At 45.5% G+C, this 19,480-nt stretch overlaps 1 protein-coding gene across 1 annotated transcript in view; it reads left to right on the top strand.

Annotated features, from left to right (window-relative positions):
• Window positions 1–19,198, top strand: part of COL28A1 (collagen type XXVIII alpha 1 chain) — a 69,921-nt gene extending 50,723 nt beyond the window's left edge. The window contains exons 27-36 of the mRNA XM_086468139.1: window positions 4,458–4,526; window positions 6,508–6,576; window positions 11,725–11,793; window positions 13,732–13,812; window positions 13,903–13,938; window positions 14,138–14,174; window positions 14,474–15,028; window positions 16,215–16,396; window positions 18,361–18,577; window positions 19,029–19,198. Of these exons, the coding sequence (XP_086324265.1) occupies window positions 4,458–4,526; window positions 6,508–6,576; window positions 11,725–11,793; window positions 13,732–13,812; window positions 13,903–13,938; window positions 14,138–14,174; window positions 14,474–15,028; window positions 16,215–16,396; window positions 18,361–18,577; window positions 19,029–19,198 (1,485 nt within the window). The remainder of the gene's footprint in view (window positions 1–4,457; window positions 4,527–6,507; window positions 6,577–11,724; window positions 11,794–13,731; window positions 13,813–13,902; window positions 13,939–14,137; window positions 14,175–14,473; window positions 15,029–16,214; window positions 16,397–18,360; window positions 18,578–19,028) is intronic.
• Window positions 19,199–19,480: the final 282 nt, after the last annotated feature.

The following is a 19,480-nucleotide window of genomic DNA, read 5'->3' as shown; positions in this document are numbered from 1 at the left end:
CGCATCAAATTTGGTGTGAGAAGTTTTGCGCGGACCTACAGGGTGGATGGTGTCGCAGTGTGATACTGCCCATCGAACCCGGCTGCTCAGAGCAGCGCGTAGCTCACAGTCTCTGTCAGAAAATTAGAAAAAAAATCAAGAGTTAAAAATGCCTTGATAAAAATTTAATTTGTGGGGGTTTAATTCAAATAGGTTTTTTAATTCAAAATAGGAGGGTTTTTTTTTTATGGTGCGCCTAGATTGGTGCGTTAATCCTAGGGGGGGGAAGGTCCTTCTATAAACGGTGAGCGGCGTTTGCAGCAGGTGACTGCAGCACCCAAGCGTGCATCCTCCTCCACAGCCGCATCTGTGACGCAGTTCTGGGCCTCCGCTCTCTGCCTGGTGCGGAGGGGGAAAAAAAGGAACGGAGCGTATCGACATCTCTGCTGATTTTTTTTTTTTTTTTTTTTTTTTTTTGCTCCTGTTTGCTTCTGCGAAGTTTTGAATCCTTAAGCGTAACTTCCCGGTAGCAAAGGTGCCCCAAGCGAAAACAATTCACTCGAATTGCAAGAATTGCCCCAGAACTTAGTTCGTAAAATGGCCAATCTTCTGGTTTTTCCAATAAAATGTAAGTAGTGCACTGGCTGCTTCTCATCCCTTCCATGTAAAAAAAAAAAAAAAAGAATATAAGAAGAACAGCAACAATCTCCGCAGATAAAAAAGAACACTTATTTGATAAAAGAGACTCATAAATTTACACACTGGTTAATTTGAAATTCCTTTGGGTATCATTATATGGGAATGTTCCACTCCGCTGAATCGGAGCTCTGTTCTCCCCACTTTCCGAAATGGCTCACATATGTGCGCACTGCCAGATAGGAATTTTATGTACCAGAGGTCAAATTCACATGAAAACAAAATTGGAACATGTGGGATGCATTCAGTCCTGGCAGCACCCTATTTTCTGTAGCGTTAAAACAGAAGCACATAATGTCAGAATATAATAAGAAATTGATTTAAAAGCACTGTTGCCAACTAGGAGGTGGGGTACAGACATTCAAGAGCCGGAGCCCCGCGCTAGAAATAAAGCAAGCTTCATTCTCGGTAACTGGAGGGCAGCAGGGTTATTAAAACCCCCAGCGTAGTCCCTAGTGCACGAACATTTGGGCTGGATCCCGTTGCAGTATAAATAACTTTTGCAGCTTGGGCCCTGTCTGTCTCGACTAAAATGTGGAAAGTAGAGCTGCAATGTCTTTTCTTTATGTTCTTTTTACAATTACTGTTATATCCACTAGCTCTCCCTCAAGAGAGTGTCGCAGTCCCTGTTCTGTGTTTCAGTATCCCACACAGTCAATGAGGGGTGCGTATTTGGAAGCCAAGACTTGTTTTTCAGGTGACCATTAGGTCACTTGATGAGTTTTCTTGAACAAACGGTACAGAATAGACGTTGGAATCCCGTACTTCGCGGTGTCTTGACTCAGCTCTTTAGTCCTCGTTTCCTTCGTGTTCTTCTAGTTCGCTCTTTCGCGGATGGCGACAAGCTTGTCTCCAGGCCCAGTACAGGAAATAAATTAGAGCTCATCAAAGAACAGTACTAATCCTTCTTGAAATGAGTTCCCTGGAGGACAGTTTAGTGTCACACCTTAGAAAAAAGAACTGCTCCACTTCGCAACTCATAAAGCAAAATCAAAGACTTTTTCTCTAAGCCAAGGAATACGGAAACGTTGAGGATTACTGTAAAGCTTTACAAAAGAGCTTTTCAGTGAGACATCTGGAATTAACTAAGCACGTGAGGCTAAAATTCAATCCTTCACCTGCAGCGACCCTGGGTAAGAATGTGTTACCCGTGGGAGGAAGAGGCAGATGGCTTCAAGTCACCCTTACGCTCTTCTTGGTCAGGGCTGGTCTGAGAGCGGAGTGTAGGTATATTGGATACTGGACCATAAGGAATCGTTTACTTGTTTGGTGACCTCCCCTTCAGCTTCCAGCACAGTGGCTTCCAGGCTGTTTCACAGGCCACAGCAGCCCAGGGTCTCCTAAAAAAAAAAAACCTTATAATGCAAAGTCTTCTCTGGATATCCACCTCCTAGCTCAGGCACCTCGGAGCGGGGCTTGGGCAGGGAAAGCTTCGGCTGCTCTGCTCAACTTCAGCTCCTGAAGAGTTCTCCTACAAACAGCTTAAGGTTGTGTTATGGTTGGTGGGGACGTGGCGGACCAGTGATTATTCCTTTGGTGACTGCGTTTGCCTAGACTCTCAGTATTTCCTAGTTATGTGACAATCTCCAGCTAATTGTAAGAAAACACATTGCAGGAGGAATTGAGGAATTGGGCATGTTTTAAAAGATCAGGAATATCTACCGTTCGTCCCACTGCAGAGGGGCACTGCCCAGCATCATATACCAGGCTGAAGTGCTATAATCTTTAAGTACATAAGACTGTAATCTTTAAGAGTTTGTAGCTAGAATCTGGAGGGGGAAAAAAAGAAGGCATTGCCAATATCTTGGCTCTTTGCCTTAGCAGGGAAGGTGCGACGTAAGAGCCTCAGGCCATCTGAAGAGGAACAGTTTTTTAGGGTTTTTTTTAGTTCCCTTTTCCAAACCAGACTAGATGAAACCAACAAAATTCCCTTCTCTGATCAAATCTTGAGGGAGAAATTTCCTCCCCGCTGAACACGGCCATCGGTTTAACCCAATCAGCTTGACACACCACCTCAAAGCTCCGAGCATCCATGTACCAGGCCTGTGTCCCGGCTGAAACTGGCCAGTCTCCAGTGCTTTGGAGGAAAGAGGAATTGAAAATAAATTCCGAAGCCAAACGTTACATCAAAAAGGGAAGCATTATAAGCTCCATCTAAGCTTTAGCCTTTGGATTCAGAGTTCGCACCTCTCCAAATCCATCAAACCTGAGCATAGTTTGGGCCCTGATCTATTTACGTATAGAGCACCCATGTTGGGACTTAGCAGGAGAGTATCGTAGCCGTGTGTGAAAACACCGATCGGAGTGATCTCTCACCAGAGACTGAACCTTGGGCGTTTCACCTAAAAGCAGCCGTTATGACTGCACACATTCTTCCCGGAAAGTAAAGGCACTAAAAGGTTCTGTGCTCTTGTTTCCTTCCTTTCCAATCAGTTTGCCATGTTGTTTCTTTTCACTCAAGTGTCATCTGCGATGTCTGTGATTCCTGCTTGCACCTCTCTCCAGTTAGAATGCTCCCTCTGCAGGCACAGCCATTTCTACAGCTTTTCTGAGTGCAAAACCAAGGACAATGGCGAGTTTTTATAATGATTTTTTTTTTTTTGGTCAAGAAATACAATTTCCTCTTGGCTCTGTTGTTAATACACTGGATGCTCGATAGCTCCTCAGAACATTTCTTTCTTTTGCGCTTGCCTGCACAGGCAAAGGCTTAGGGACGTTTGCTAAAGCTGATTCCGAACTTTCTACATCTAGAACTGATCAGTTACAGATTTCTTTCTTTTCTTTTCAAATTGATGGGAGTTTTCTAGTGATCGTGTGCTGAACGTGTGCCTATTCCCTCATTTGTCCAATTATGAGGAGAACAAGGCTGCCTCTTACGTCCCCATGCCTCCCCCCTACCAGTAACATCCCCTGACCCCATCCCCTTCGCTGGGCTTGTCTGCAGCTCTCCCCATGTGCCCCCCGGCAGCCACTGCTTTCTCTCTGGCTGCTGGTTAAGGGCTGAGCCCCTCCAGGTTGGAGTTTTTTTCCCCCACTAAAAGCATAAATTGAATCTCTCTCCTTTACCCAGCCCCCAGTTATCACCAAAACTGTTGAAAATGAATGTGCTCAAGGCCTGGACATTTCTGGTGGATTTGGCTGAAATCAGCTGAGGAGTTGAAAATATACTGGGTGGAAACTAAGGACTAACGCGGACAAGCAGAAGGACGGGCAGAGTGTCACTTAAGCCTCATTTCCTTAAGAAATGAAGCTAAACATACGTGCTTTAAGGCTTTTTAAGAAAACAAAGGGCTGTTCTTTTTGTTCTTCTATATCAATGCTATTAAAATTCATTTGGTTTTCATAAACGCCTTAGCTTGACAGTTCTGGAAGTCAAAGGTCTCTAGTTTCAGAGCAAACACGGTATCAGCCAAGGGCACGATGGCCGCTGTGTCCCACCAGTAAGCTCCCTGTCCGTCCTGGCAAGCCCCTGCAGAACGTGATGGAGACGTGGTGGTGTTTCCCAATGAGTTTGCTTTTCTTTTTCTTCTGTAGCTGATAAATCTGCAGATTAAAGTCCTAAGTTGGCAGTTTTGATCACGTCAACCTTGGCTTGGGGAATAATGTTCTTCACCTGGAGCTTAAATAACGCGGGGGCTTTATATCCATCTATACAGCAGCTGGTTTGGGTATTTTGTTATGTTTTTTTAAACTCAGTAGTTTGGCTGACCGCTTCATGAGTGGATGAAAGTTTTAACAGTTCCTAGGGGACAGATTACTGACATTTCTGTGACTATTTTCAGGGAGACCGTGGCATGAGAGGCTATCCTGGGCTGCCGGGGCCGCGGGGAATCGGAACGGTTGGTCCCAAGGTGGGTACGACGCCGTGTTGAAGCTTTTGCGCTCTCTTGTGGTGCTGGCTGCCAGGCTTTGAGCTCTCGGGCACCAGAGCATCTTCAGCGGTTGTTGATTTACAGTGGCGCAACTGCGGGAGAGATCCAGCAGGGACTGGACCGTACGCTTCTACCAACCAGGTCGGGAAGGAATGCGAACTGGAATGAAAATTGCGTTTGCAGCTGGACTTTAGGGGAGGTTACAGCTGGAGATCGAACAGAACGATCAGGCTGATGAATTAGTGAAATGGCACATCTCTTTTCTGTGTTGTCTAGTCTGTTTCCGAGAGGTTTTTTTCGCGGTGGAAAATACATCAAATGTGAATTTTATGTTTGCAATTTTTGCTCAGTGAAATTGAGTCCAATTAGTTAAAACCGTTAGGAAAGAAACGTGAAAACCAAAAGTTCGTTCTATAAGCAGCCAGCGTGCAACATCTGGGCAGGTGTTGCCTCCCTCCACTAAAGTGATTTCTTACCCCAAAAAGACATCCTGCTAAGAAAAGGAATTCAGTGGTTGCCTGGATTTCCTTATTATGGGTGTATCCATCAGTTATTTTTACAAAGGCGATGAGGAGAAATGTTGTGTATTTCTCCACTTTACGTTAAACATAGATACGCCTTTTCTGTGATTTCCTTAGCAGAGATTAGCAGAAATCTCCACTGCTCTTTTGAATAAACCAGTATCTGAGTGGAGGAACGTTGCTGTTACCCACCTGTTACAGAAATGCAACGAGTGACAGAGCACGAATATTTTCTCAGGACGTATGTCTGGCTTTGCCTTGGTAAATCACACTTTTGTGTGTTTAAAAAAAGGGAGTTTGGACTGGGTGTCAACATCCCACAAATGGGTGACACCGTGCTGCGTCCTCAAAGCCTCTGGGGATGAAAAGTGTGGCCTCTGTGGGGAAACAATTCACGGGTGAGGACCTGCTTGTAGCATCTAGTTCTTGAGATCAGCTGTTTAGCACAACGTTTTGTGTCAATCCCTGCTGATAAATATGTAGAGGAACAGTATTTGTGGCAAATTTTCTGTCTACAAAGGTGAGAATGAGGACTTTTCAAACATCACTAAGACCTAGACGTTAAATATTTAGAGCTCTATATTTCTATTTAATGATGATCTAGTTTTGATACGCTTCTGCCTAAATGTTCAAGACATGCAAAGTGGAGGTAATTTGCACACCACTGAATAGTCCATTGACTGTATGGGAGCACGGTGATTATTTCTTGTAAGGCGATAATCAGAAATGCAACCTGAACTCGACAGAAACGTTTATGAAGCTTGGTCAAATCTCAAAACCTTTTTCCACCTAAAAATAAAGAAGAAAAAAAAAAAAGAAAAGAAACCCAAACATTTAATTTTGACGTAATCAAAGGGACGTGCTTCGCTTTGTCACTTGGCAGTGTTAGACTAGCCTGCCTCCGAAGCACAGGGCCTTCACCTGCCGTCGACTATCGACACGAATGAGTAGGTGCTGCTTTGGCTTGTCTCTCTTCTCCCACTTACGATTCTCTGAATGACTGGTGCTCCCAGAGACTGGGGGGCCTTGGCGTATGTAGGTGGTGCCCAAGAACTCCCCGCCGCGCCTGGCAGATCTGCTGGCGCTGGCTGTTGCTGCTGTGGTGCCTCCCCTGTGGGGAGGGATTGCGTGAAGCCCTCGTAGAAAGACGGGTTCTGTTGGTTTCTCCGCGGGGAAAACGGGGAGAAATGTCACACCGTGTCACAGGCAAATTTTATTCTTGAATTATTCTCAGCTTAATTGTTCTTTTGCTTTCCTGGGAATTTGCTGAGGATCATTACTAAGCCCACGGTGAGAAACCATAAGCCAAAGAAGAATCAGACCTAGAGTCTTTGACATGGTTTTTGCCTGCAGTGACTTCGAGATGAGCTTCTCGGTGTTACCAGGAATAGCGCTTACCTCCTAATTCTTCTTTTTTTTTGCCCCACTGACTGTTACAGGGTGTTATGGGACAGACAGGCCTGCCTGGCCCCGCTGGCCCCCCTGGCGACAGCATACAAGGAAGCAAGGTAATCCAGTTTCGTGTGGTATCTGTCCGGTTTCTCCTCAAAACTGTCTCTTAAGGAGATCCGTTGTCTGTCTGTCTCTTTGCCGCCGAATCAGTGCGCTCCTGCAAATAGTCATTGTACGTCTGAGTTTGTTGTTCGTAAGGTATGTCATGTTTGCTTTACCTGTGGGGTTTTCAGTGTTGGTGGCACCCCGCTGCTCTCCTATAGTTCTTGTCGTTACAAACATAGTTCACCTGGGAAAAAAAGTCTCATCTCTGCCACACCTTGCTGATTTACCTCAATATAAAGGATGATCCAAAGAAAACATCCAGGGTTTTCTCTGGATGCCCTCGTAAAAGACAGTAACAGAGATCTACCGTGTCAAAATAAGTCCAACAACACATAGAGGAATAGAAAAGAATTTAGCCAGTCTCCCACGTACTCTTCATCAGGTTTTTACTCACCCAGTTCCAGCCATAACCACAACTTCTCTCCTTATAAGGAGGAACACAGCCGTGGTGACGTATTCTGAGCAGTCAACGTTAATAAAGCGCCTTGTCATGAACGTGTGGAAGAAAATCATTAAAACTGGAGGCTCTAGTGGAGAACAACCCAAGTTTCTGTCCCGTTTCTCTTCACTCGGTGTGCTCGCAGTTGAGCGTAGGAGTGAATAGCCCCCTGCATCAGGAGGATTGTGCTCAGCTCCTGAGCCCTGGGTTATCGAACCACCAGTGGTGCAGTAAGAGGAGCACTGGTCTGGCTGGGTGAGGAAAGGTGCCTCTCTGTGCTGCGCTTGGCTGCAGACGCTAAAGCCACCAGGGAATTCATTGAGGAACCAGGTTTTCCTTGGAAAACAACGACATGCCGGAACAACCACCACGGCAAAATCATGAAAATATACCTTGTTGTTGGCAAAACGCCTCAGAGGAGAACCTTTCTCTGGTTCAGTGTGGAATTACTTCATACCAGCTTCACCAGAAAAGCACCAATTCCTTCTGAATTCGTTTTGTTCGGTACCTGCTCTGATCCCAGCTTCCGCGCCTTCTATTTTTATATCCATGTTCAATCCTTTCCCTTTTCATAGTGCAGAGAGCCCTTCCTTTTTTCCACTGTGAGGTGTTCCGTAGCATAAAACCCCCACACTTTACTATGTTCTTTCTTTTCTCCTTGTTGTAGAGCTCTCTTTGCCAGATGCTGATGTATCTCATCTCAGGACTTCCCTAGCCAGAGCTCTCTACACAGTTAGAGTCATGGCTGTCTGGTTCTGGTCTGTTTGCAGTTGTCTTCTATATTAATTGTTACCAGTAACCACAAAGCTATTACATATTTTAATGTGAGGGCATAAGGAGCTTCTTATCTTCTTTTCTCTCCTTCCTTTATTTATCTCTGAAGGCTCTTTGCTCTGTTCTTGTGGAAAATAAACAGAAAAAATTCTGCCATCTCTGTATGGCTTTATGGTATAGGAAAACTATTTCCTGCCTGGCTTTAATAGACATTTTTGATGTGTTTCCAGGATGTAATACTTGGGGAATATCTTTGTTAATTCTGTGGGCACGTGAGGTTATTCCTAAAAGCTCCGTTGCCATTCTGAACAGAAATGTTTCAGCGATCAAATGCGTCTGCTGATACATGGAAAAAAATATACAGATTATATAATATTTTTTCTGTTCCTGAAAAAAAGATAAAGGTTAGTCAAAATACACTCGGTGTCTACATAAACATCTGTCCGTCTGTCTGTCGGTCTCTGTAAAGGCACACACGGAGTTTGGGATGTGATGTTGGCTATGAATGAACATCTAAAGCGTGCTTGAGAAGTGTGGAGAACTCAGCTTCGTCATGGAATGAAGAACTGCTTTTTTTTTTAATGATGATTATTTTGATATAATTCTTAGGTACAAATTCTTTCTGAACAAGTTTGGCAACTGTCTGGCCCCTGTAGTACCTGTTTCCTCCATACACTGATGCTTTTTGAGCTTCTGTGTGTCTCTTCTGCCCTTCTGTCTCTTCACAGCCATGTCAAGCTTCATTCTTTTTGGCCACTCTTCCATCAGCTTAAAGCTACTAAAGTCCTGCATTTGACCTATCAATATTGCTCCAAGAAGCTTTTTTTATAGAGAGTTCAGCCTGCATATGGTAAGAACGGAATGTCAAAAATGAGAGGGTTTTCAAGTCACTTTATGTTGATAGCTCCATTCACAGGTCTTCTTTTTTTATGCTTGGGTTTCCTTTCAAAACCACAGTCTAGACATTCTCAGATCTGCGCTCAGTTCATAGGATAATAATTTTCCGTAGAAGTCTGCTTATTGATCAGTAATCTAGCAGGATTAGGGTCAGGGATGCAGGGGTCTGCATTTTTACATGCATACGGCTTTGGTTCTTATTATAAGATCGATAGTCAAGCTTGAATTTAATGATGTATGTGGATTGAACTGGCAAAGCAATAACTGTTTTTACATTAATACAGCATACTTCTTGGGGTTTAGTAACTGTTCAGTTACGGTATTTATGATAAAGCCTTCCTATGTTGTTTGATTGCACAAGTAGAGGAAGCAGGATTTGGTTCTGCTGTTGACATTTTAAGGGGTAAAACCCACACGTGAGAAACGTCAGCTGTACAGGTGCGAAGTTTTTTATTACAGTTGGTCTCATTCAAGTTTCGTTGCCTGAACACCATCCTAACAACGTCACATGGGCTGTGACAAATGGCAGCAACAGATCTGTAGTTTTGTCAGGTCTGACATTTGTTGTCAGTGAAGGACCACTGGAATACAGAGAATTTCTTCCTTACGTCTAACCTAAATCTTCCCTCTTTCAGTTTGATAGCTTACCCTCTTTCAGTTCAATAACCTCCATGAAGGACCCAGGAAGCACAATCCTGCTAAAAAGTGACTTAAAGTAAATTAGATGAAATAGTCACTGTGTGTTCCTACAACAGCACAAAATAAATTGCCTTGTGCCTCCCGTTGCCGCAGGAACATTCCCCATTTGCAGGAAACTCTTTTTCCCCTAGTGAATCAGCTCTGTGATTCGGTGCATCACAAGTTTCTTTTCCAGTCTCCAGAGTCTACATCACAGTGTCTGGATTTTTGCTGCTGTAAGAAACTGGGGAGAGGGGAAGGGGAGAAGTTCTGCGTAGAGAGGCAGGTCAGTGACAGGCAGCCCCGATGGCGAGCAGAGCGTTTTAGCTCCCGAGTTAGGGGCAGTGGATGGAGAGGCTCCGGCAGGACCGGGCTCCAGCGGAGACCTGAACGGTGGAGCGCGGTGGGTGCCTTTGCCGAGCACGAGGCAAGACCACAACGCCCCCGTGCGCGGGCAGAAGCTCCCACCTCAGCAGGACCTCAAGTCAAATCTGGAATTTGGACAGGGAGAACCGTCCACGGACCGTGACTTGTGGTATAGTGCCTCTTGTGGGAGCTTCACCTCGTTGTCTAACCCCGGGTGACCTCCCAGCTCGTGGGAGCCGGGAGCCTTGCGATATCTGGTGTTACGGGGATGCCCGGAGGAGTGTGAGACCGGGGCGGAGGCCTCGTGGTCCCAGTCCCCCATTCTCTTTGCCCTAAACGAAAGGAGCCACTGCCTCCAGCCACGAACGGACTTTGTGGCATTAACAGAAGCGATTAAGATTGTCTACAGTCATCCCCACCCCCACGTATACCCTGGTGATGACATGTAAAAATTTGAGCGTAAGTATCACCCCAATTTCGGCTCAAAAATCAGGACAGGGGCCGAACCATACCGACGACTGGACAGATTGATGAATTCGCTTCTCCTCCATCCCCCCCACTTAGGACGCCGTGCGGGTAATGTTATTGACCTCAGCTAACGCTGAGAGATAAGACTTCTCCTCCCCGGGTGTAGTTCACATTTTCTCCTCAGGTGCATTTCTGTGCTTCCCTGAGTGCATCCTTGGTTCTGGTTTGTCACGACTTTACTGCCGCTTGTTCCACTGTATCCCTGTTCGACGGGCTTGTCTGTTTGCCAGGCGGCCGGGCCTGCAGTGGGCAAGTGGTTATTGGTGTTGGTGTGTACATGTGCGTATGGTGTGCGTTGTTGTTGTTACATTAGTGATAAACCTTGTGTTATACCTGTAGCTTTTAATTTACCCCCGGCAATCCAAAAGAACCTGTAAATGTTGCTGCAAATAAACGATTACTATATGTCTCCCGATTTGCATCTGTCACACGTTCGGTGCCGGCCCCCCAAGACCGGATTGACGTCCCCGTTTTTCGCGACGCTAGGCGAGTATCGGTAAAAGGCGCTTTCGTGAGACAGTCTGAGAGCTCTCGACTGAAAAATAAAACTGACCTGGTACTTGCATCTGCTGGGCGAGGGGTGGTACCGGTGAGCACTGCTCCTGATCTCGTGGACGTTCTCTGGAGCTGGTTTTGGCAGCATTTACGGGTGTAGTGAGTTGTGTACGCAATGTGAGTTACGGTGAAGCGTTTACGGACCAGGGGACCTCATCACCTCTAGCTGCATTTGAAATGTATTCAGCAGTTGATGGGAAAAAAAAAAAATATATATATTTGTGTTACGCTATGAAACAAAGCAGGAAAGTTTCTGGAAGCCAGATGCTGTGAAGGATTTTCTGTGTGTGCTTTGTAACATGTTGTAGGCCCGTGCTGCTGGCGTGAACGTGCTTTTTCAGGGCACGTGTAACAGCCTTTAGAAACAAATCTGAGCTTTGCCGCTGGCCTGATGCTGTCTTTGGAAGTATCAGCGGGAAGGTGTTCGGCTCTCCCCATTGCGAGAGGCAGAGCTGCCTTCTTGTTTGCGTAGATCAGGAAAACTAAGTCAGCCCTGCAGAGTTTCTGGGTATTTCTGGAGAACCTTTGTGTTGGGCCTCGTTTTACTGCTCGTAGACTGGGTGAATAACCGAGCCTCCGGGAGGTTGCTTTTGTCTTTCATCTCCTTCAGTGAGATGACAGTATTTCATTTAATTAATCAGGAATAAATTCTTCATTATATACTTTATAAAGGCTTCATTTGTGTTCCGAATCATACCCAATTGCTTATTTCTCCAGCTTCAGACCACTTCTGTCTTGAAAACTATGTGTTTTGCTGCATAATACAAACATCTGGCTTTCTCCATGACGCAGAATGTTATAAAGTGGATAGATACATTTTACTTTAATTTTCAGTTAAACTGACTTTCCATATTCTGTTCAGGGAGAAAAAGGAAACCAAGGTTTTCCTGGACTAAAGGGATCGATAGGAATTGGCCTTCCTGGACCAAAGGTAAATCCTAGGTTTGCACTAAGGAAAAAAAAAAGGTAATTTTTTTCTTTCGTTTTTGGCTATTTGGTCTTTGAAGATAAACAGAAGGCAAAGACATTGCCTTGCATAGCTGGCAAGGTAAGTGCCTGCTGCTTACTGTCCCCTTCGGAGCCTGTGACAATCCTAACCGTCGTTAAGGACCAGGCTCTGAAGTAGGATCTAGAACGAGGTCACACTTGACGTGAAGGGGTCACCCACATGAGCCCAGTCCCCTGGGCAGACCCCGGTGGTTGCTGCACTAGTGGTGGTCACGGCGCTGCGGTCTGCGCTAGCTCACCTTCCATAGCACTTCCCGGGTTATTCAAGCTGCTACAGCTTGGATATACAACAGTGAATATCAAGCCGTTTCACAGAGATCCAAATTTCTGCCTCCTAATTCTGTTTTCTCTCAGATGCCAAACGCCACCAACTAGAACAGTAACGGCAGCGTTTTCACTCTTCTTCATAGTCGTCTCGGATCTTGACTCATTTTCATGACCCAGTGTAAATCTCTCCAAATACATTTTTTCTGTTTGCCATTAATCCAGCAGACTCGTCACACATGAAAGGAACGGTTTAGTGCACTAGGAATTCCGTGTCAGTGCCAAATACCAAAGAGATCAGGGTTTGGTATATTTAAGAGAGCGGCAGCACCACCGCGGTCAGTGGATGATATTTGTTCTCCCTTGTGCCGACATTAACTTCGATGGGGTTAGATCCAATTCGTGGACAGGTGATGGAAAGGAATATCCTTTGCTGGGCATTATCATTTTGTGACATCGAATAGAAACTGTCTTCCAAGAGCTTACTTGGTGGAGACTGGTTTTCTTAACGCCGTGGAGGAGCGATGCCCAATTTGCAGGTTTACACCAGCTTGAATAGGATCAGAATCAGGCTGGGAGAATCAAAAGGGTTTCTCTAAATCGATAGCCGTCACCATGGCGAACGCTGTAACACAGGAGGTATCTCTGTGATCCCATTGGCTGGGCAATAATGGGGGATAATATCAAATTGGGCAGTAAGCTGGATAAATTTCTAAGATTTGCAGTGTGGTGGTCAGTAACTTCCAGAGAGGAGTAAAAAACTGTCTTGCACAAGCTCCTTCTTGAAGAAATGTCTTATTTAGAACCCGAATCTTTTGACAGTGTGTTTCAGACCTGCATCATGTGGAAACGTGTCTCCTGCAGTACCATCACGTTGAGCCCTTTCTCTTTTTGGAACTCAAAGGGTCTAGTCACTTGAGGAAAAAAGTGCAGAATCGCTCCTAAATGTGAAACAAGGTGTTTTCCAGTGGACGTAACAGTCCAAGCATGCCTTTGGGTGTGTATTTCTGGAGAACCTTTGTGTTGGGCCTCGTTTTACTGCTTGTAGACTGGGTGATTAACTGTCTGAGCCTCCGGGAGGTTGCTTTTGTCTTTCATCTGCTTCAGTGAGATGACAGTATTTCATTTAATTAACCAGGAATAAATTCTTCGTTAGAGACTTTATAAAGGCTTTCCTCTGCAAGCTCCCAGTTTTTCCTGTGGGGTCTGTATGAAGCTGGCATGAGCTGCTCTGAGGCAGTTACGTCTCTCCATAAGTCTGAATTAGCACAGGTCCAGGATAAGCATTGTTTCAGAGTTCAAGAAAAACAAAGAAAAGTAAAAAAAAAATCATATATTCTCAACATTGGAACAAAGGTGGCTTTACCCCTCACTCCTGAATTAAGGTAATTTTTCACAGAAAGGTGTTTTTCCTGCCCATCGTGCTGTCTCTGAGAGCCTGCTTTCAGCTGGTCTCTGCATAATACATACAAGATAAACCAGCCTCACTCAAAAAAAAATCAGAAAATTTATCTTAAAAGCTCTTTGAACCGTAACTCCAGCTCTGTCGGCAAAACTGGAGTTACTGGCTGTGTTTAATACGGTCGTTTTGAATTAGGGAGACTATGGAGAGAAAGGTGATCCAGGCAGCAAAGGTGCCAAAGGGGAGATTGGAGACCCAGGACCTCCAGGACCAAAGGTAAAACACATTTTCATATTACATAATTTGACACGATAGAAATGACACAGATTTGGCTTCTATTCATTATCTCACTCTACACCTTTCCAGGGAATTTGGGGAAGAAAAGGTGAACCTGGTCTTTCGGTAAGTGTGTACATGGATTAATTTAAAATACAGGGGTTTATCTGGGGAAAATATTTAAAAGTTACGTGACGTTACACGAGGTTGTTTATGGGGCATTGCATTGCCTGCATGGTTGTAAATTAATTAATTAATTAATTAATTAATAGCTTTCAGCATTCTTAAATCTAGAAGACCAATTAATTAATACTCTTTTTTTCAGAGAGAAGAAGTTATCAGGCTTATCAATGAGATATGTGGTAAGCTTTCCAGTATGGAACAAAAAATAGTTGTAATAAAACACGCTGAATTTATAGTGACCGAATGGATTTGTCCTCTGCATGTTTGTGTGGGAGGGTACCACCGATGTGAAAACGATGCTCGTGGTGTTCCCGGAGCTACGCTGGAAGTAATTTGGTCCTGCTGCCTTTCCATTTATCAGTAACTATAAATTAATTCGTTCATTGAGCTTTAACCGACGGTAAATCTGATGTACGAGTTCATTTCATTTTTATGAAGGTGGTTTCTCACAAAACGTCTGAAATGGTTATTCTTCTAGGTTGCGGTATCAAATGTAGAGTGACACCGCTGGAGCTGGTATTCGTCATTGACAGTTCGGAAAGCGTCGGACCAGATAACTTCGACATCATCAAAACTTTCATGAAAACAGTGATTGACAAGGTGTCGGCCAACCACGCCACAATCCGCATCGGCATTATCAACTTCAGCCATAAAGTGGAGCTGGTGTCTTCTCTGAAGCAATACACGACCAAAGAACGCCTGAAATCCGCTGTGGATCAAATGCCCTACTTGGGAGAAGGCACGTACACGGCTTCTGCCATCCAGGAGGCCATTCGGTTGTTCCAGGCAGAACACCGGGCGGTGAGGAAAGTGGCCGTTGTCATAACAGACGGACAGGCGGACGCTCGTGACAAAGTCCCGCTGGCTACTGCGGTCAGAGAGGCCCACGCTGCCAGCATTGAGCTGTTCGTCATCGGGATCGTTCAAAGGACCGACCCTCACTACGCCGAGTTCCTGAGGGAAATGCAGCTCATTGCGACAGACCCTGACGAAGAACATGTTTACCAGATAGATGACTTCATGACGCTTTCAGGTAAAAAAAGCCGGTTTCGGTAGAGGAGGTAACTTGAAAGAAGCCTGTGAGGGCGCTTGGCCCGCTGAGCGGCAGCTGACGTTTCGCTTTGGGATGCAGCTCGCTCTTCTGCTTCTCTTCTTCTTTGGCCAAACGAAGCCTTTGCCAAAGGTTTGCCTCTTGCGGAAGCGATGAAACACAGGGAACATCGGGTTTGTGAGCGGAGGCCGCCTTTGGGGCGCTCCTCTCTTGCGAGTCAGCCTTCCCTCGGGGTCCTGCTGCGCTTGGCCGTGGCTTCACCCCAGAGAGGCGCCGGTTTCCTTCCACCTTGACGTGACATCTCTCTTTCTCTCTCGCTATTTCAGATGGCTCTTGTTGGGCTTGGAGCCCCTCCGCCATCTCTTACAAGCACTCTTTTGGGGTTTGGGTTTTTTTTTTTTTTTTGGGAAACCTACACGTTCATCCTGATTCTAGGGGAAAAGTGGTGGAGCACCACACAGGGGAATGGGGTCTGTAGTACAACGCACATCTCAAACTGTGGCTTGAAAAATTCCTGTGGCCACAGCTGGCATCGGGAGAAAACCCGGAGGAAACCTGTGGTGACCCATGGGGGAAAAAAAAGCGCACATTGATCCAGACTAACAGCAGACTCGCCCTATCAAGCACATTTTTCCTGAGCATGAACTTATTTTGCTATGCTGAGCCTGTGGATGGAGTTAAGCCTGGTTTTAAGGCATTAACAGTGAGAAGTGAGTCCAAGGTTCGGGACCCAGCTGGGTTTAAACTTAGGGCTCTGACTCAGGCTCCAGCATTCAACGTAAAAGTACTCCCAGTCACTGATTTTTTTTGTGCAAATCAGTAGAATGGGTCACCCAGTTTTTCTTTTTCCTTCTTACATGTAAACACTTCCTTCCCTTCACTCTGTTTTATTTTATTTCGCTGTTGAGCTGTGACCTCTGCTTAAGGACGTGGTATTTTTATCTGTTTCTTCTTAAAAGAACAAAAGGGCCTGAAAATCGAATAATTCAGAGACCGTGTTAGGTTACTGCTTCTCATTTCCATTTTGGCGTAACTCTGGAAGATGGTCTTTCACAAGTCACTGTCGTTAAAGGTTTGGGGTTAATACCGCGCAAAAAGCTTGCGGGGAATCATTGGGACTTTTCTTAGTCACCCTTAATAAATGTCATCATTTTGTTACTCTTTTCAGCTCTTGAAAATAAACTGATCACAAAAATCTGTGAGAACGTGTCTGAAGTCTACACCCGAAAAGATGATGTTTTATCTTCAAGTCTGGAGTCTGAAACTGCTGGTGAAGATACTAACAGCCAGTTGCCTAAAATGACTGATTCAGAGATTTATGTGCTCCCGACAGAAGGAATCAGTTACCCAGTAAGTAAAGCAGCAGCAGTTACCAAATGTGTCTTTATTTGAATTCAAGTCCTCTTTATTCCACCATTCACCTCTCTTTTAATATGCAAATGATGTGTCAGCTGGCTAGGCCAAGAGAGTTGAGCAAAACTTGAGTGACCTCATTTGCTGAGAACAGAAGCTTACGGAAGAAAGAAGGTAATGCTGTTCCTTGGTTGCAATAAAAGCCAACAACCCAGCTTTAAATTCCTCCTGCCCTGCGGTGGGGTTTGCCCTCGGGCACGGTGCTGCCACACACACAGACGGGCAGGTGCAGTTTTAATGCAACAGATGAATATTTTCTGCTGGTGTGTGTCGCCTCAGTTCCCTCATTAGGCCTTTGATATTCTTCAGCCACTGTCTTAGAGTGGATATTTGTCACCTTTACAGTCTATCGACACTGACTCTCTAGGGCGGTTTTATGGCTTTGCCTAAAAATAGCCAATGATGCTAAAAATTGAGTGTTCCTTGCCCCTATAACCTGTTGAATAAACTTTGATGTATAAACCTCTGTAGCTGCGTGGAATGGATCTAGTGGACCACGACACTGGTATTTAAATATGAAGTGAACCGAATACAGATTGGAGCTAATGAAATATTACTGCCCTGCTGTGGAGGAGCCAGTGGATGAGCCATTATTAATCCTTTGGATTATTGTTTGTGTAACGCCATTCACGATTAAACAGTTCACTTCCAAAATTCAGTTTAATTTCTTTGACTAAGGGCTGCCTCAGTAGCTGCGATTGATTTAGGTGTGGGGCTGGCAACACCTCCAGGCAGTTCTGTGCAACACCGAGGGTCAGTTTTGACATTCTGGATCGTTAAGACAAACAAACTGGATTTACGGATGCTGACTTCATACAGCGGGCGATAAGGACCACAGGCGGGATTAGTTCGAAGTGATTAGACGCTCCCACCTTCGGCTCTGGGTGGCCGTGGCCGTAGTTAAATCTTCAGAACTGTTGAACGACTGTCAGAAATGAACACAGCCTTTGCGTAGCTCTGGAGAAGGGAGGCAGCACGCGATGGGTTGGATGAACTGTCTGCACATCTACCTAGACTTCAAATTTCGGAGTCCCAGTGACTCTGAAGAGTTTTCTTGAACTGCCTGAGTGTGTCAGTAGTGGCCTGGACATGGGAAGACACTGAAGAGTAGCCAGCTCCTTCCTGCTCTCAGTAGGCGATCGACGTGCGGGATTAACGCGGTCACTTGTACTATCCTGCGCTAAGATCCTCGTGAATCTTCCTGAATGCGCTGAACGCTAGAGAGGCCAATTTTTTTCTGTAATAGTCTTAATTTGAAGAGCAGGGTTGGCTTCTTACTTCTATCAAGGTAAATTCTAAAATTCTAACAATTAGCAGCTGGCTCTTCGGTAGAAAGGGGGGAATGGGCGGTTTGTCACTTGGCTGGGTGCCGGCGAGGACACGTCTGTGAGACAGTCGTACTCATGGGATGTGGTTCCCGTGACACAAGTTTTGGGAATTTTTCCACATCCAAAAAGATCTTTGGAGGAGCATTAAGGTACAATGTGTTCTTCCATCACCCCGCTCCCCCTGCCTGCCGTTTTCCGTTTCTTGACGGTTTGAGGATGTCAGGTCGTTCCCAGCGAGCGTACCGAAAGCACTGATTTCCCCCCGAGTTCCCTCCATCGTTTTATTTACATTGCAGACTAAGCAGTGACTGAAATTTGGCTTCAGTGGAATGAATTCAGCTTAGTGACCGAGTCGAAGGCATTGCTTTGCCTTTTCATTCGGCTCGCGGCGTCAGAAAATGATGGTCACGTACTGAGTGATCACTAGCAGGAGGTACAAACCCACCTGCTGGTACTGGCGGTTTTTCACGCGTTGTTTAGCAAAAGTTTCCTACGTAATTCTCTCGGTTTTGTTCTCTCAGCATCTGAGCCCAGGCAGAACTTTGAGTTACAAGACTGTGATTCCTCTTGCAGCTCAGTCCACCGCAGACCAGATACCCTGAGCCGCTGCCGTCCGCTCGGGATCACACTGCGACCGCCTCTGCTCACAGCGCATCGGGATTTCCCCCGCTTTACGACGTACCTGGAGTCAGACCTCAGAGCCCAGCTGCCCATCCCTTCTTCAACGCCACTGCTGCTGAAGATCACCACCGAGCCGTGGTGCAAACACAGGCAGCCCCAACCCAAAAAGGTAAGTGATAAACACTGTCCTCAGATCCTGGGTAGCAAAACCAGCAAGGAGCAAACCCCACTCCCTCCCCAGTAGGGTTACTGGATGTTATCACCTCCTGTGGTTCTGGTGCTCCGTCTACAGACATCACAGGCAGTGAGAGCCAGCCCTTCAAACCCAGATGACACAACCACCCTTGCCTACCAGCCGTTGGTCCTGAACAGCTTGGTTCTTGCGACAGGATTCAGGCATCTCATTTCCACCTCATCCTGTGTTTGTTTAGGCCTGTTCAGGCAACTCGTTAATAGAAATGGAATTTTGGCTGCAAATTCATATACACTCAGGCACTGCAAGAAAGAAAATTAAAAAAAAAAAAAAAAAAAGGGGGTGCTCTTCTTGCTGAAGGAGGCACTTCCAGGGTAACACAGCTTGTCCCCAGAGTCCAAGCTAACTTTTGCTGATACGCTTTCAGATCCGAGGTGCTTGGAACCTCTGAAGCCAGGGGACTGTCGGGACTACGTGGTGAAATGGTATTACAACAAGAATGGCAACTCCTGCGGGCAGTTCTGGTACGGAGGTTGTCACGGTAACAACAATAGATTTGAAACAGAAAAGGAATGTCGGGAAACCTGCGCTGATTGATGAGTAAGTTCTTGATCAGTCAGTAAATTGTCTCCATCAGATCTTTAGTCACCTCTTTTCCAGGCTAAAAAGATTTAGTCTGCTTACACGTCTCCCATCCTATACGTGCACATTATATCATCTTTTATACCTTTGATCAACCTTGGTGTGTTTGTCTGAACCTTTTGGGGATGGTGGGACCAGAAGTGCACTTGGTAGCCATGGGTTTATACGGTGACACAGTGAGGTTTCCTGCTTCTCTATTCCTTATCTTATGGTTTCTAACATTGTATTTGATTTTTT

This window comes from Leptosomus discolor, chromosome 7, assembly GCF_034619465.1.
Source record: "Leptosomus discolor isolate bLepDis1 chromosome 7, bLepDis1.hap2, whole genome shotgun sequence".
Lineage (NCBI taxonomy): Eukaryota > Metazoa > Chordata > Aves > Leptosomiformes > Leptosomidae > Leptosomus > Leptosomus discolor.
Note: the sequence above shows the minus strand (reverse complement) of the source record. Positions and strands in the feature narration are given on the sequence as shown.